This window comes from Ctenocephalides felis, unplaced genomic scaffold, assembly GCF_003426905.1.
Source record: "Ctenocephalides felis isolate EL2017-DRISC unplaced genomic scaffold, ASM342690v1 CF-g0.4_SCAFFOLD_03571, whole genome shotgun sequence".
Classification (NCBI taxonomy): Eukaryota; Metazoa; Arthropoda; class Insecta; order Siphonaptera; family Pulicidae; genus Ctenocephalides; species Ctenocephalides felis.
The window spans coordinates 66,209,433-66,228,552 of NW_020539725.1; the positions used below are offsets into that span (position 1 = coordinate 66,209,433).

The following is a 19,120-nucleotide window of genomic DNA, read 5'->3' on the forward strand; positions in this document are numbered from 1 at the left end:
ATGGAAAAAATGTATCCGCACATACATACATACACACACAGACACACATACATTAATTTTTCCTTAAGTATGCCACAATGTTTATAATTTGCTGAAACTTTTGCGATTACTATAACTTATCCTATGGGAAGTTAAAAATCACACCTGGGGTTAGTTGTAACAAAACATTGGGGCTAGTTGTAACGTACAAGAATGGTATTGTCTGGATATATATATATATATATATATATATTTATATATTTCTCAAATAGTGTCATCCATAATGAAAAACACTCCATTTACCCTTTCCCAGCAATTTCATCTACTCGACTTGGCTTTTCTCCTCAGCTTTTCTTTTTTTTTTTCTCTCAAATGAATAAAAGTCAAGTCATGCGTGCTTTTATTGCAAGTGATACATCCATATTTATTATCCGCGATAAAACTCTTCCCTTGATTTGCATAAAAAACATTTTTGGCAATTCTGATGTATTCGAGCAATTTGCATATAACAGTTTTAGCCCCCGAGAACACATAATAAAATGTTATAATATTCAGAAAAGGGCCACACGATCATAAATAATAGCTGAGCTGTTAAAAATATTATTGAGATCATCTTAATAAAACCTATAATAAAAGTTTTTTAATTTAAAATTCAAGTTTAGCCAAAAGCTCTACAAAATATTAATAGAAATACTGTGGAAAAAATTTACTTACAGAAAGCGAGATAAAAATTGGTTCTATTACTAACTAGATAGAGGTTTGAGAAAGGAGGGTGAAAATTTAGGGCTGTAAGAGATTTTTAAAAAACACACCAAAAAAATTTGGTCCAAAAAATAAAGAAAAATCTTAGAAGTTGCTTACCCTTACATAAAATAAATAAAATTATCCTCATACGACAGAGTACATTCCTATGCATACCAGATTTGTAGTAGACTTAATTTTAAGTAGTTCTTTTAATAAAAATGTGTTTTACGAATACAGTTATAATTAAATGAGAAATATTCTTAATTTATCTATCCAGATCTGTATATATTATATATTCTTTTTCCATACAGGATTTAAATATTTTAATTCCTATCACGTGCCGTGCCAGGATTCTGAATGCATTATTAGATAAACCCACATGGCAGAAATGTATATTTAATTCGTTTTGTTATTCATTTGTATTACAAATGCCACCGAATTATTTCACAATATGTATTTCCATTCTGAAACAAGAGTAATAATATTATTTTCTCGGTAAATGGATTTTGGATCTCACCTGAAAGCATGTACTCACGTTGTTTAATTAATGAAAAAATCAGGTAAAGGTGAAGAGGATAAATTTGTAAAGGATTTTTAATATTGGATAAAATTTTTTGCTATAGATAATATGCTATTCTAAAATTTATATGTTAATCATCTAAATAAATAAATTTTTAAAAGCCCAAAGTTTCTACGATACTTCTGAATTTGCCAATTTCGATATCAAAAAATATTTTGATGATGAAATTCCTACTGAAAATATCTTATTACCGGATTAATTCAATTAAGATAATTTATTTTCTGTTACTACTAAATTTAATGCTGTATCCAAAATATAAATAAATAAACATAAATACAAATAAAATAAATTTAAAAAATAAATTTCTATTTCAGTTCTTTGTGGAGTCGGTGTGGATGTTTTAGTACATGGACATAATGGAGGCATATTAATTATGTAAGTTTAAAATATTTTAAAAGTATAAATAAATTTGTTATTACATTATCTAATCAATTTATTTATTTTGTATTATCTTTTTAATTTATTTATTTTCGTTATGTTTTAAATTTATTTATTTTTTATAAATTTTATATTATTAATAGTAAGTTTTTGGTTTAGATACAAAATTTATAAATTTTAATATAAAGATCACAAAAATAATAATTTTTAAATTAAAACTTCTTTAGGCGCGAATACGGTGTAGCTCAGAGAAAACGCAACGGAAATGTGTTACGCCAAATACTGATTCGTCATTGGCCAACGATGTCGTCATTAGAAATAAGTTAATTATTAGATTAATATAGTTAATTATTAGATTAAATTAGTTTGTAAAATAATTAGCGCGACTACGATGTAGCTAAGAGAAAACGCAACGGAAATGCGTTACGCCAAATACTGATTGGTCATTGGCCAACGATGTCGTCATTAGAAATAAGTTAATTATTAGATTAATATAGCTAATTATTAGATTAAATTAGTTAGTAAAATTATTAGTGCGACTACGGTGTAGCTCAGAAAAAATGCAACGAAAATGCGTTACGCCAAATATTGATTCATCATAGGCCAACGATGTCGTCATTAGAAATAAGTTAATTATTAGATTAATACAGTTAATTAGTAGATTAAATTAGTTAGTAAAATTATTAGCGCGACAACGATGTAGCTCAAATAAAACGCAACGGAAATGCGTTACGCCAAATACTGATTCATCATTGGCCAACGATGTCGTCATTAGAAATAAGTTAATTATTAGATTAATATAGTTAATTATTGGATTAAATTAGTTAGTAAAATTATTAGCGCGACAACGATGTAGCTCAAATAAAACGCAACGGAAATGCGTTACGCCAAATACTGATTCATCATTGGCCAACGATGTCGTCATTAGAAATAAGTTAATTATTAGATTAATATAGTTAATTATTGGATTAAATTAGTTAGTAAAATTATTAGCGCGACAACGATGTAGCTCAAATAAAACGCAACGGAAATGCGTTACGCCAATACTGATTCATCATTGGCCAACGATGTCGTCATTAGAAATAAGTTAATTATTAGATTAATATAGTTAATTATTGGATTAAATTAGTTAGTAAAATTATTAGCGCGACTACGGGATAGCTAAGAGAAAACGCAACGGAAATGCGTTACGCCAAATACTAATTCGTCATTGGCCAACGATGTCATCATTAGAAATAAGTTAATGCGATTAGTCCACTTGTCTAATTGTAATTTTAAAATATTTTGAATAAATTATTAGCTAGTTTTGCTAATATGGATAGAATATAACATTTCAATAATATATTTTTATGTTTTTGCTTTTATTTATTTATTTTTATTTTTATTCACCACAGTCACTAAAATTATGTTTTTTTTCAAATGAATATAAATTAGGTATATTGCAATAACTCTCATTTGTAACTTTACATAAATTTTTCAGTATGTCTATTTTTCGTAGGCCTATAATTCTTTACAGCGTTGGTTTAAAAAAAACGTATAGAATTTTCAAAATCATCTCAGAATTTTGGCTGAAACGTGACCGAAAAAAATTACATTTTTCTTCTAATTAGATGATTTTATATTAGATTCGCGAGAAAATCCACCAGACAGTTTTTTTAGAATTAGCAGAAAAGGGCAAACTTTTCACCGACTAGCAAAAAATCTTAAGTTTTACATATGTAGTATTTTAAATAACTGATGACCTGTTCTCGTATCTACCTGTATTTTCGGCCATAAATTTCACCGTAGACTAAAATAAATTTCCGTCCAATTTTACGATAACATCCTCACTATATCTACGTGATTCTCCTGATTTTCTCCAGATATCTTATTAAAGTTCGGACAGGAGGCAGTAAAACCTAACTATAAATAACTGCCTTGGAAAATGTGAAAATGTGAAAATGTCAAACGACACACACACATACAATAGAGAAAAAACTATTTCTGCAGCAGAATGAAGAATAAGATCTCCCGGAGATAGGTGCAAGTTCATTTACGATTTCATATTTTTCAAAATGACATTATAAAACGCCAGTTGATAAGATAATAGAGGAAAACGAGGTCAAACTTTTAGATTTTATGGTTTGCTGTATTAGTCGTTTTTGGTAAATAAAGACTTTGCCAACTATTCATCAGAAGTTAGAGTATCACACTCGTGTTATCTTTCGAGAAGTCCAAAAAATTATGAAGTTAGAATATGTAAAATTCAATTAATCAAAAATTTTAAAATGTTCTAAATCAAAAAATCTAATCTAATTTTTAAAATTCTTTTTGATCTATTCATTGTAATTTTTTTACTAAATAATTTTAAATAACTCCATAAATTATTTACTATTGATACAAAAAAATGTATTTTTTCAGAGTTGTTTCTGCAATGATATTATTCTTAGAAACGATGTGGTGCGTTACGTTGTTTCTACAAATATGTCTCAGGTAAATAATTATTAAAAGTTCTATTAATTGGATATTAATTAATTCATTAATTTTTTAAGTAATTTAATTTTTATATGCATGGGTATCATTTGTTTCTCAAAACTAAAATTACAAGAATAAATATTGGTTACCAATAATGCCAATTTTTTGTTATTCTTTATTAACTTTGCCTTAATAATATTCTAAATATAATATTTAGCTTATATTATATTGAGACTATAATTATCCAAGCTTTTGCTGTGTAGAACTTCTTATTTTACTCTATCATAAACGAACAATCTAAAGTATATGCCAGGACTCGAACCGAGTATTCAGGCATGGTACTGGCTGAGCTATTCAACAATCTAAATTTTACTCAATTTCAATCCAGCAAATCAAATGACAATTCTTGGTCAGTGCCAGGACTCGAACCGAGTATCCCTGGCTCGTGAGTCGGGCATGCTACTGACTGAGCTATCCAACAATCTAAATTCTACTTAATTTCAATTCAACAAATCAAATGACAATTCTGTGTCTGTGCCAGGACTCGAACTGAGTATCCCTGGCTCGTGATTCGGGCATGCTACTGACTGAGCTATTCAAAAATCTAAATTCTACCTAATTTCAATTCAACAAATCAAATGACATTCCTTGGTCAGTGCCAGGACTCGAACTAAGTATCATCTTTGGTGTGTGAGTCGGGCATGCTAATAAGTGAGCTATTCAACAATCTAAATTCTACTTTATTTCAATCCAACAAATCGAACGACAATTCCATGTCAGTGTCAGGGAGTCGGGCATGCTACTGACTGAGCTATCCAACTATCTAAATTTTACTTAATTTCAAATCAACAAATCAAATAACAATTCCTTGTCAGTGCCAGGACTCGAACCGAGTATGAATCGGACATGTTACTGATTAAGCTAGTCAACAATCCTAACTCTTTTATTTTCAATCCAATAAATCAAATGATATTTCTATGTCAGTGCCAGGACTCGAACTGAGTATTCCCATTTTATTATTTATTTCAGAGATGAATACAATGGCCTAATCAGCTGTTGGGACAAATCAAGTAATTTGTTAGGAAGCTGGAGATTGGCTCCACCTTATGTTGCAATTGGAGTTGCACTCATAGTTTGGCCACAGGTAAATATAAAATCATTATAATATAAAATAAATCGAATATTAATATACAGGGTGTCCCAGAATTCAACTTCAAATCGAAACGGAGTGATAGTATTGATGGGAAAAAATAGCAAAAAAGAATATGCCACGTAGTTTGATAATTATGAGCTCTCAACTCATAAAAGACACAATTGCCCCACAAGTTTTAAGATTAAGATTTTTTGTTCAAGTATGAATTTAAAATTTTCAAAATTGTTTTTTTGAGAAGCCTTCCTCTTAAAAAAACTGCACTAAGTGTCTTGGCAAGTTTCATCAAAAATTGACATCAGGATTGTAAAATGGTGGAATACTTGATATTTTCATAACAAAACATGATTATGGGACCGATTTTGCTGCAGAACAGACCAATGTTATAGCAAGGCTATGTTACGAAGAACTTCCCATACAAAATATGGACAAAATCCATGTGGTTGCTGTGCAGTCAGGCGTCAGATAGAAACCTAACCTAGAAACCGCACAAATGCCAAAAAACTATTTTAGATAACAGGGTGTTTCTGACTCCGGTTCATAACATTCGAGTGGCGTTGCAGTTTGTATAAAACGCCTGAATGCACAGCAAATACATGACATTTTGACATGTATTTGTTGATATTTTGACAGTATTCAGTATGATTCTGTAGCATAATGTATGGAAGTTAGAGAGCGTAAAATTGCCTTGCCATAACATTTTTTGGTTATGCGGCAGAATCTGTCTCTATATATTTTATTTTATATTTGATATCATGATTATATTCATTTTATAATTTGTGTCTTTTTTAGGGTTTGTGGCTAAGTCCAGTCGCTGGTGGTATGCTGATAGTTTTAGCTGTATGTCATCTTTTCGAAATCTGCAGGGCGACCACCAGGGGTCGAAGGGACACTCTTTTACCTCAAACTATACCTGATGCAGATTTAGAGAGGTAAGTTACAATTTAGACAGGAATTATTTATCTACCTGTTTTCGTATCCATCTATCTACCAGTTCAACTGTTTACCTGTTTACCTGTCTACAACTTACTTTAGTTTATAAATCTATCAGCCGATTTATAGGGTAAATCTGCCATAACAGAGCTCATAAAATGGCGGTGTCATGGCATCTTATGCTTGTTTATTGGCAGTGAAAATTGTGAAAAAGTTTATTTATTTGCTGAGCGATCAGGCGTATTTCATATATAAACAAGCAAGGAAGAAGAAGAAACTTATTATAATATAATCTTTGGTGATGCAGTTATCGATGTAAAATAAGCATAAGATAGCATTGGCATAACAATTGTCCCATTAGTCTTATTTTCTACTTGTTACCTGTTTACCAGTCTAACTGTCTATCTACCTTTATACCTGCATAGCTGTCTATTTTCGAATAATTCTATTTGTATATGATTCTGTGATAATGATTAACAAATGCCAAATTTTATCAGCATTTTCAAAAACGCAGGACCTGCCTTTGCAAAAATGTAATCAATTAAAATTTAATAAAAATATTGGTAATGATAATTATTTCGTTGTTTTATAAAAAATATTTGCAAGCTGTCTCAAAGCTACAAATATTACAAAACCAAAAAAATTATTGTTTCTGAGAGCAAACTCTTAAGAAAGAGTTGTTTTTATATTGTCCTGATTGTATAAATGTCCTGCAAAATAAGCTGTAAGCCTAAAATAAATAGTTGTCTCCAAAGTTTATGTTAACAAAGACTCTTAAGGTAAATTTTGACCCTTGAAGTAGTAGTTTAAAAAAACACAGTATTAAAAAAACATAGTTTTTTTAATAGGGCTGTATTTAACTGTTGGCTTGGAATCATAGTAAATTTTATCTAGCTTTACCCTGTCTAACTAAAAAGGGTGCTTTCATATAAAATTTGTGTGTTGTTTGACAAAAACCAAAAAAATGTCCCGAATTTTCTATTCATTGCTAAAAAATTAAATGTCAAATTCAAAGTCGTTTTATTCAAAACTTTAATCGTAGTAAATTTTATCTCGTTTCACCCCATCTAACTAAAAAAGAGTGCCTTCATAAATTCAAAATCATTTTATTCAAAACTTTTATATCGGGGTTTATATAACTGTGGGCATGGAATCGTAGTAAATTTTATCTAGTTTCACCCTGTCTAACTAAAAAAGGGTGCTTTCATATAAAATTTGTGAGTTATTTGACAAAAACCAAAAAATGCCCCGAATTTTCTATTTATTGCTAAAAAATGAAATATCAAATTCAAAGTCGTTTTATTCAAAACTTTTATATCGGGGTGTATATAACTGTTGGCATGGAATCGTAGTAAATTTTATCTAGTTTTACCCTATCTAACTAAAAAAGGATGTCTTCATATAAAATTTGTGAGTTGTCGGACAAAAACCAAAAAATGTCCCGAATTTTCTATTAATTGCTAAAAAATGAAATATCAGATTCAAAGTCGTTTTATTCAAAACTTTAATCGTAGTAAATTTTATTTAGTTTCTCCCCATCTAACTAAAAAAGGGTGCTTTTATATAAAATTTATGAGTTGTTTGACAAAAACCAAAAAAATGCCTCGAATTTTCTATTCATTCCTAAAAAATGAGAAATCAAATTCAAAGTCGTTTTAATCAAAACTTTTATATCGGGGTGTATTTAACTGTTGGCATGGAATCGTAGTAAATTTTATCTAGTTTTACCCTGTGTAACTAAAAGAGCTTTCATATAAAATTTGTGAGTTGTTCGAAATGTATATATAAAATATAAAAACTGTATTCTAATCTCTCATACCAGGCATCTCCGTCTTACTGAGATATGAAAATGATGTATATATATAAATAAATAAATTTAAAAAAAATTAATTAATTGCTAAAAAATGAAATATCAATTCAAAGTCGTTTTATTCAAAACTTTTATATCGGGGTGTATATAACTGTTGACATGGAATCGTAGTAAATTTTATCTAGTTTCACCCTATCTAACTGAAAAAGGGTGCTTTTATATAAAATTTGTGAGTTATGTAAAAACCAAATAAAAGTCCCGAATTTGTTGCTCACAATAGTTTCCCAAATAATCTTTTGCATTTGCAAACATTCTCAAATCAAACTTGACCATACCGACGACTCATACATCATCATTATTAACTTTTTACTATTAACTAAACCAGTTTTTTTAACTTTCCGTAGGGTAAGTTATAGTAATCGCAAAAAAATCGAAAATGAAAATTTTTATATATCTTTACGTTTCAAAGGCTTCTGAACATTTTGGCATGCCTTAAAAAAAATGGATGTATGTGTGTGTGTGTGTGTATGTATGTGCGTGTGTGTATGTATGTGCGGATACAAATTTTCGTCGACGATTTCAGGAACACGGATCAACCGATTTGAATAATTCAAAAAACATTCGATTCGTATTGATAAGGAGACGTGCTGATTAGTTTTGAACGGCGAAGCCGTTCCGAAAATACGGGGCAAAAAGTGCCGAAAACGGTAACTCAGTTTTTTAGAGAACGGAGCGTCCGATTTGAACAAGATGAAGAATTTATCAAATTTTCATGAAGGCAGGTCTAGCGTTTTCGGAGATCTAATGAAAAAAGTAAAAAAGCCATTTGGCGGTTAAAAATGATCATTAGACATATGCACATCAAATTATCAGATATTTTATAGAGATTTCAACAATAAGTATATTTTTTTTTACATTTCTATGGGTTCAGTACCAATGCTTATGCGTTAGACGGCGGCGCGGCACTTGCGCGCTTTGACATTTTGTCTCTATGCAGTTCAAGCAGTACGATTGCTTTGAAAAAAAGTTCAGAATTTCCAAAATATGTCGAAATAAAGAAAACATTTTTCTTTTCAAAAAAATTTTATTAAAAAAAAATTTTTTTTTTCAAAAAAAAGTAATTTTGTTAAATTTATAGTTTTTCAAAAATCTTATTTTTTCGAAGTAAATTTTTTTCAAAAATGTTAATCGTTTTTGAAAAAATAATAATTTTTGGTACGGGAAGTTCCTGCAATTTGCCTTAAGGCACGATGCCTTAATAACCTTAAGACAGAATTCCACTTACAGCTAGTTCTCTCGTGAATGAAAATTCAAAACCCTCATCTCATCGTATGACAACTTCTATTATTATTACTAGGATTTCATTCAATTTCTTTATTATAGGTACGATGACATTTCCGAGATCCTGGACGACACGCTTCCGTCTCCGGTGACTCCCATTCCGGAAGACGACGACTATCGCGAGGAAATCTGACCGGAAACCGACGAAATAGAAAACGACGACGACGGAGGCGGCGGCGGAGATAGGCAAAAGGTACCGAAGCAGGACGAAGACTTCGATTTGGCGAAGTCGAGGGATTTTAAACAAGGATAAGATGATTGCGAAATTGTGATTTGTAGGGTAGTAATGGATAATGGATAATGGTGATCTTGCATTGAATTCCGGGATATAATAATATATTCAAATTCAAATTTGTTATTTTGAAATGGCTGGACATGCCTTGCCAAAACTGTGATCAGGTCTTCGTTTCTTCAGTATAAATAAAATGTTTTTTGAATCATTCAAATCGGACGCTTCGTTCTTTCAAAAACCGAATTGCCATTTTTGTGTTTTTTGTCCTGGACCTGCTTTTGCCAAAAATTAATTACCACGTCTACCCGTCAATAGGAATCGATTGTTTTTTGAATCATCAAAATCGGTTTATCAGTGCTCTCGAAAGCGTCGACGAAAGATTGTATCCGTACATATATACATACACACACGAATTCAGATTTTCTGCACTTTTCGCCTCGTATCTCCGAAACGGCTGGACTTGCCTTTACCAAAAACTGATGAGGACGTCTCCTCATTAATAGGAATCGACTGGTTTTCAAATCATTCAAATCGGCTGATCCGCGCTCTCAAAATCGTCGACGAAAGATTGTACTCGACCATATATACACACACACACGAATTCAGGTTTTCTGCACTTTTTGTCTCGTATCTCCGAAACGGCTGGACCTGCTTTTACCAAAAACTGATGAGAACGTCTCCTCATCAATAGGAATCGAATAGTTTTTGAATAATTCAAATCGGTTAATCCGTGCTCTCGAAATCGTCGACGAAAGATTATATATACATATACACACGAATTCTCATTTTCTGCATTAATTGCCTCTTATCTCCGAAACGGCTGGACCTGCCTTTACCAAAAATTAATTACCACATTTTCCCATCAATAGAATTCGAATGTTTTTTGATTCGTTAAAATTAGTTGATTCGTGCTCTCGAAATCGTCGACGAAAGATTACACACACATATCTCTATTTTATCTAAAGTATGCAAAAATGTTCAAAGGATTTTAAAAAAATTATATAATAGTGTCATAACTCTTTTTTACATCATATAAATTACTGGCATATAGTACCGCCACAGTACACCCCTTTCAGTGATGAAATCACAAAAAATCTGTCACTCATCTTTTTTAATAAAAATGTTTGTCTATAAACCGTCATAACTCATTTGTTGCTCTAGATCTTAAAAGGTAGTACAATCTGGTACCGCCACAGTACTCCCCTTTCAGTGATGAAGTCACAATAAATCTCTTGTATTTGGATCCGATGATAAAATTGTTGAATTACAATGATTATAAACCGTCATAACTCATTTGTTGCTCTAAGTATCAAAGCGGAGTACTGTGGCAACCTAGTACGGCCACAGTACTCCCCTTCCAGTGATGAAGTCACGAAAAATCTATTTATAAACGGTCAGGTGATTATTATTATTATTATGTATTATTTTTTATCCGGAAATAATGTGCAAGATCGACATTATTCATTTAAAAAATTATAAGAGTTTTTAATGTTAATAACTTCCATTAAAAGGACTTTGTTCTTTCTTATGTTTTTATTCAAATGCAACAAATTGTTAAATATGTATATATATAAATTAATAACTGTTTCAAAATATATGATATGCCACATTAATAAATTTTCTGTCTTTTGAAAGTTATGATCTGATATACGTAACTTATAATTTTTATCTAACGATACAAAATATATTTCATCAAGTATTTCTATTATTATAGTTATTTGTATTATAGAATAAAAATTTGATTCTCTGATTGAACATCACAAATGAAAATATATTATTGTTACACCTATATTTTTGTTATAATATGATAATTCTAAATATCTAGATATAAAAACAATTTTTATAGTTATATTTTGTTAAAAATATTTGATCATATATAAATCAACGACAGTAATTTTTACTCAATAGCAAGTAGAAACTGTTGTAATAAAATGTATGTGAATAATAGTATGTAAAATATGTATAGATGGTAAAATTAGAGACGAAACAGTTTTTGTATATTAATTCAGTTTTAGAAAATTAATTTTGAAATAAAATATACTCGTTGCCTTTTGACTAAATATTTAGTAGTTTCAAAATGTGTAGGATTTTAATGGTAATTAATACTTTGTAATAATATTCTTTGTAAATAGTAAAAAGTCAAGCCAAACTTATGTACATTATATAAAATAAATGATTGTTATGATAATATCACAAAGCGACAAATTTTTCAATGTAAAATTATTAAGTTTTCAATTCGATATGATGTATATTGTATTTTATACATGTGTGGTTTGCAAGAAAGTTTAACTAGGCAAGTTAAAAAAAATTCGAAATTTAGAAAAATTTCGAAAAAAAATGGGTAAATATTTGAATATGTAAATTTATATTGTAATTACTGATTATGAATATTATTTTGATTTATGCAACTAGGCGTGAGTGGCATTTTGCCTCAAAAAGATAAAGCATATAAGCAGGATATAAACGCAACGTTTTGAGAAATTTGACTGTTTAAATATTTTATAATAACCTCAAGAACGATTTTCCAAAAACATAGTTACAAACTTTTCTGGTCGATACAACTACTTTAATTTAACATTTATTGAGCTATTAGCAAAAATATATAATATATAAGCATAGCATTCTGAATTATATGAAATAGTTGATGTTACTTATACTTACAGTTGATTACATTCAAAATCAGTAATTGCAATCAGAATTTTTCTTTTGCAGGAAGAAAACACAATTATTACTTTGAAATACAATTAAATCCTATTTAAGAGTTACTGTGATTATTAGAAAGACAGTAATTAATTGATTTATTTGCACTTTTTAATATCATTTTGAAATATTTCAATAAAATAAAATATTTGTTTTCAAATTCATATTTCTTACATATTCTCATCATTTATCTTTTATGATTTTAAGGCACAATGTATAGTCTTTGGATATGTGATATAAATGTATACGGTAAAAAACATATTTCAAAACTACAATTTTTTATATAAAAATTTATCCATCACATATCTAAAGACTTTGCTTTTTTTACCGTATATATTCATATCACATATCCAAAGACTATACACATTGCCTTCTACCATATACGAGGTGTGTTCAAAAAGTACCCGGAATTACTAATAATTAAATTTCGCGGGTCTGGAGTGTCTGATTGTCAAAATTTTTTTTTTATTGTGTTGGTATACATGCCCCTAAAGTATGATGAAATTTTCAGCTATATTCACTGTTTACTTTGTCTGTGGTAGTCGCTAAGGTTCGACGTGTTTTTCTGAGCTCGGCGATTTTTACAATGGAAGAATTGAAAAGTCAAAGAATTTGTATTAAATTTTGCGTAAAAAATGAATAAAGTGTTGCAAAGTGCAAAAATTCACCAGATATGGCTCCGTGTGACTTTTTCCTATTCCCAAAGTTGAAGAGACCCATGAAAGGACGGCGGTTTTCCTCGATTGAAGAAAATCGCTGAGAGTGCTCAAGGACATATCAAAAAGTGAATATCAAGGGTGCTTCGAAAATTGGAAAAAACGCTGGAATAAGTGTATTATATCTGGGGGGGACTACTTTGAAGGGGACCACATTAATGTAGACGAATAAATAAATATTTTTTGAAAAAACGAAAATTCCGGGTACTTTTTGAACAGACCTCGTATATTTAAATAGGTGAATTTCACAATGTTTTAAATTTCTATTTGAATTTCGCGCTTTAAATTGTACAAGTGGCCACAGGCTTTTTGACACATGGTGCTAACTTCAATTGCTTCGATTGTCAAAGATATTTTCGCGAATTACCATGTGGTAGCGTTAATTAAGAGTTTTTAATTAAATCCTTGATTAATTTTAATTAATTTATGCATCAAAACGTGTAATTAATTTAATAGATCATTTTGATATAATAAATCTATCGTGAAACGTTAATTAAAAGCCGAAAAAATGGATATGTGTGGAAGTTTCCTAGGTGTACCTTGAATAGCTTGATAAATATCTCAATTTTATAATTAAACAATTTATTTACAGCGCCAATGTATCCTTTAATTATATACATTATTCAGGTGTACCTTAAATAGCTTGATAAGTATCTCAATTTTGAATCAATTTTATATTTAAACAATTCATTTACAGCGTCAATGTATCCTTTAATTATATACATGCAATTATCAATAGTCTAATTTATATATGTGTTTTTGTAGGTTACACTTGTAGGTACTTCCACCTCATATCTGTTATTATCAAATTCTAAATTCACGAAAGTCTCTAATATAAGTCGTGTGTGGTGTATTGTGCAAAGACTTTACTCGGACAATTGCAACATGTCAAATAAACTTGTAAAAGACTAAAGTTATGTAGTGGTTCTAAAGTAGTGATTTTGTGTCGAGTACTTGAGATTTCTGGAAGATGCTCCAGTGGTGCTTGAAGTCCTGGATTTGTGTTCTGACTGATGCTGCAAAGGATTTCTAACAATGTAAGTGCAAAGCATGTTTTATACAAAGCGAGTCACAGAATATTCTTCTGGAATTATATACAGGCATTTAAAGTACCATATCTGTTGCACCTATAGCGTTTTAAATATTCAATATTTAACTTATATATATATATGTATATATATATATATATATATATATATATATATATTTCAAAGTAACTAGCAGCCCATTCGTCGAAATAAAAAAGGTATAAAGTGTAAATACTTTTATTTATACGTTTCGACACAAGATGCGTGTCATCATTCAGCAACTACAACAATTTGAAAATTTTATTACTAATATAAACAACAATATAGATTAATTGTAGCATAGAGAAACATTATACACACCACAGGACAAAAACACTCAACAAAAATTTATTTTAAAAAATTAAACTTAATAACATATTAGAGAAAAACATTTTTTTAGAAAAAATTATGAATAACTAAAAGATTTGAAACTAATTTGACTCAAATAATAATTAATGAAATATTTTATTATATATAAATATATATAAATCATTAAGTTTACCGACAACAATTTATTGGTAATTAAATAGTTTATATATAATTAAATAACCGGAATAATTAATAATAATATAAATATTTTATTATATATAATATATATATAAATATATATGAAATATATTAATATATAATTAAAAAAGATTATTTTACAGAATAATTAAATTTTATATATAAATATATTACTTAATTGAACAATATAAATATAAATTACTAGGAAAAAAATAAAGAATGAATAATATTAATATAATAATTAATGAAATATTTTATTATATATAAATATATATAAATCATTAAGTTTACCGACAACAATTTATTGGTAATTAAATAGTTTATATATAATTAAATAACCGGAATAATTAATAATAATATAAATATTTTATTATATATAATATATATATAAATATATATGAAATATATTAATATATAATTAAAAAAGATTATTTTACGGAATAATTAAATTTTATATATAAATATATTACTTAATTGAACAATATAAATATAAATTACTAGGAAAAAAATAAAGAATGAATAATATTAATATAATAATTAATGAAATATTTTATTATATATAAATATATATAAATCATTAAGTATATATATATATATATATATATGAGCAAGAACAAAAATAAAAAGCAAAGATTTCTAAATTAATATATAATTCCAAACATTTCGACATTCAATTTAATGTCATCATCAATGGATATTAACGTTGGTAGTTTACATCTAAGATGTGTACACAACACTAGAAATTTGCACTAACATTTATACATCTAACTTGTCCACACTATGAATTTTTATCACTTTTTGTAAGATGTAAAAAGAAAAATGATAGTTTTATTTGAACAAAAATGTGAGTAAAACTAAATAATTTCTGCCACGACTTGTAAAATGTGCAAGCTCCGAGGCTTTAGTTGCTGAGCAGAGGCCTGATGATGACATTAAATTGAATGTTGAAACGTTTGGAATTAAAGATTAATTTATAAATCTTTGCTTTTTATTTTTTGATGTATCGCCCCACAAGAACTTACTCATATATCTCAACATCAAAACAATGCATATACATATGCATTAAGTTTTTCTTAATGTAAAGCATTTACATCAAATAATTTATTTTGAGATTTGATTTATAAATCTTTATTTCGATACAATATTGTTTGTCATCTTCAATAAAACTATGATTTGGATAGAAATAAATAAAAAGATATTACTTATAATTTATTTTCTGAACAGAGTTTACAATTATTGACCGACTTTGTATTACATGCTACTTTTTAAATAATAATACTTCTTATTAATTATGTATTTAATGCTTGTATTTCACATTAAATGAAATGAATAAATGAAAATTGATTGGAAGATTTTTTGAGAACTTGTCCGTTTGTTATCCGATATCATTTATAAGGCAGCCTGTATATATTTTAGTGGAATATCTTCTGGCTCGTGCATTATTAATATAGTTGTATACATATATCTGCTGAAAATATTGTTTATATTATAATAATTGAGTCAATATCATTTTTTTAATAAGGTGTACTTTAATAATTTTTAATACATAAAATACAATTTTTTTTTGTTAATTTATCAACAACTATTTTTCATTATGCTAATGAAAGATTTTAAAATAATTTGGCAGACATATGTGTAAAAGATGTTGTTCTTATTTCATTTGCTATGGGGAAAACATGTTGATTCAGTTTTTTTTTATTTATTTATACAAGTGCCTTTTATGAATGTTTCAAATCAATATAAAAGAAAAAAGTTTGTACTTCTCAGGAATCAGAAATACGTTCAGAAATTCTTTTATTCTATAAATAACACTATTTTGTGTGGAATTCAGAATTCTTATATATTAAATTTTTTTTGCTAAATGATAAGTAAACTAATATAGTTTTTTGTATGCTTCGATTACTTATTTGTTGAAGGGACCCTAGCACCTTACCTTAGGTAACTCCTAAATTGATGTTATTTTGTTACAAATTACAAGTTGCAAATTTACCTTGTTACAAAAATCTCTTTTTTATTACACTTCTTGTTCATTATTATACAGAAAAAATATTTGTATTTGTATTTGACATTTCCAGTATCAAGAATCATGTGTTTTCCCCAAGCGATATTGACTGCATGAACATTCTTATTTATGGATAACACGATTGTGTGGTTTTGATCAAAATCTTTCAAATATTTAATACGACTTACCATATTGTTAATTAAATGTAGCTTTAAAAGTCTTTTACCGTAGTTTTATTTTAAATTTATTCAATTATATCGCTGCATAGCTAAATGATAGATTTTTATTCTTTTATTGCTAAAAACAATTTTGATCAAGACATACAATCAAAGTTTCAAAGAGTTGACTTGAATGATTAGACAAAATGTAATTTTGTTTACAAGTTTATTATTCGATTAAAGTTGTAAAAATTATTTAACTCAATTTCTAAAGGATAACAATCAGCTTTATAACAGTTTTGAAGTTTTTAATGTTCAAGTTTTTGACATTTTTTATTTCATTTTACAAGTTTTATTAAATTTCTTTTTTTGGCTTTTTCCAATAATTTGTATATTATTCAAGTCAGCTATATTTGTTTTTTTGTCTCGATTAATTGTAAAGGTTTCACATGTTTTATCAAGTCGTATAAACGAGTTTAATTCGATTCATATGATTTCATTTCATCGATTAATTAAATAATTTTCTCGAATAATTTTTTTTTCTAAGTCCAAATTTTCTGATTATAATTTTTTCGAATAATTTTCATTTTCTAAGTTCTTTCAGATAATTTTTTCTTCTAAGTCCAAATTTTTTGATTATTATTCTTTCAGATATTTTTTTTTTCTAAGTCCAAATTTTCTTTCAGATAATTTTTTTTTTCTAAGTCCAAATTTTCTGAAACCTTTTCAATTAAGACAGACGAGTTATTTATGCATGCTGTATTATCCCAAAGCCAACATTCGAATGAATGAGGCTCTCACATTGAATATTTCACAACGAGAAAATTTTATTGGGACAAAGTTAAAAATTTTAACTAAGTCCCAGTAATTTTTTCTCGTTGTGAAAACTTCAACGTGGACCTCATTTCATTCGAGTGTTGGTTTTGGGAATTGGTGTGAGGGAACACTAAAAAACATAAAAAAGTTTCAACGCTGAGCAGAAAAGAGAAAAATTGACCTGGGACTTAAGGGGTTTTTTTTTTGGTCCTTTCTTTTCGTTTTTTCTTTTTCAGAAATATTCTAAGTGTCAAGGTCGAAATGCGCCACCTGAATTTAATATTTTGAACTAATATTTGATAATTATGAAAAACTACGCATTCGATTTTTCAAGCACCTTCGGGATTTGAACCGAGAAGCAATGAGCAACCGCAGTGGTAACTTAACCATCTCGGCCATTCAGTTCTTGTAAACCGCTTTCTATTTCTAAAAATATTAAGTCTTATTTGTAAAATGAAAGATATAAGTTTCCTAAAAATGTGGCATTTCGAGTGAACAAATGGCCGAGGTCGTAAAGATACGGCTTAGGTTTGTAACAGTTCGAGGGTCGTAAGTTCGAACCTCATTTATCTGAAAAAAAAATTAAATTCAATAATTTTTCTAACTGTGTAAATAAAAAAGATATATAAATAAATAATTAAATTTATTGAGTGTCAGTATTACAAAAATCGACATAATATATATGCATAAATATATATATATATATGTATATATATATGTATATATATATATATATATATAAGATAAGAAACAGTAGAAGAATAATTTTTAATAAATTTATATTTACGCCTGGTTAGCAGTAAACCAAACCTACTTTGGTGTAATTTAAAAATCTTATTATTTTTCCGATGAATTAACAGTCTATCAGGAGCAGCCAAAATTGGCCAAAATCGTGACTTTCAAATGCAATTTTAAGGCACTTAATGAATGAAATTGATAATTTTAATGAATGCTTTGTGTAGACTAAAGTACAATCTTTATACCAAAGCAAAAAAATTGCAAATTTATCATCGTCTTCATAGTTAAAATCAGCTTCAAAGTTGGCAATTTTTCAAACTTCAATTTGGTACCAAGGGCAGAAGAATTTTTTTTCCAAAAACTGATTCCACATTCGGTATCAGCGCCTCGGAAACTATCAGAATCGGTCAAAACATTTTGAAAATTGCGAAAAAAAATTTCATTTCATTAGTAAAATTTTGATTTTGCAACCAAAGATTTCGATTTTTCGGGGGATGTATGTGGATTTATCCAAAAACGGATAATATTTTCGAAATCAGCGTCCCAAAATCAATCAAAACCAATCAAAACATTTTGAAAATCGCGAAAAAAAGCCGACTTTTTTTTTAAAAAAATCGATTTTGCAACCAAAGATTTCGATTTTTCGCGGGGTATATGTAGGTTTATCCAAAAATAGATAGCATTTTTGAAATCAGCGTCCGAAAATCTTTTGGAATCAGTCAAAATATTTCCAAAATAGTGAAACAAATCTATTTTTTTGCTAAAATTCCGATGTTGCAACCAAAGTTTTTGTTGTTTTCAAGTGGTGCACGCCC

At 28.4% G+C, this 19,120-nt stretch overlaps 1 protein-coding gene across 1 annotated transcript; it reads left to right on the forward strand.

Annotated features, from left to right (window-relative positions):
- The first annotated feature begins 1,621 nt into the window (after nt 1-1,621).
- On the forward strand, nt 1,622-9,667 carry LOC113385444. Its single transcript, XM_026623296.1, has 5 exons — nt 1,622-1,678; nt 4,082-4,153; nt 5,165-5,279; nt 6,078-6,217; nt 9,412-9,667. Exons 2-5 carry the CDS (start codon nt 4,095-4,097, stop codon nt 9,500-9,502), a joined length of 405 nt encoding a protein of 134 aa, XP_026479081.1. The 5' UTR covers nt 1,622-1,678; nt 4,082-4,094; the 3' UTR covers nt 9,503-9,667.
- Nucleotides 9,668-19,120: the final 9,453 nt, after the last annotated feature.

Excerpts from the sequence above, each read along its gene's own strand:
- LOC113385444 (XM_026623296.1), top strand. The coding sequence starts at position 4,095 with ATGATATTATTCTTAGAAACGATGTGGTGCGTTACGTTGTTTCTACAA. Across the intron at positions 4,154-5,164 it reads TTTCTACAAATATGTCTCAG|AGATGAATACAATGGCCTAA; the intron begins GTAAATAATTAT and ends TATTTATTTCAG. Across the intron at positions 5,280-6,077 it reads CACTCATAGTTTGGCCACAG|GGTTTGTGGCTAAGTCCAGT; the intron begins GTAAATATAAAA and ends TGTCTTTTTTAG.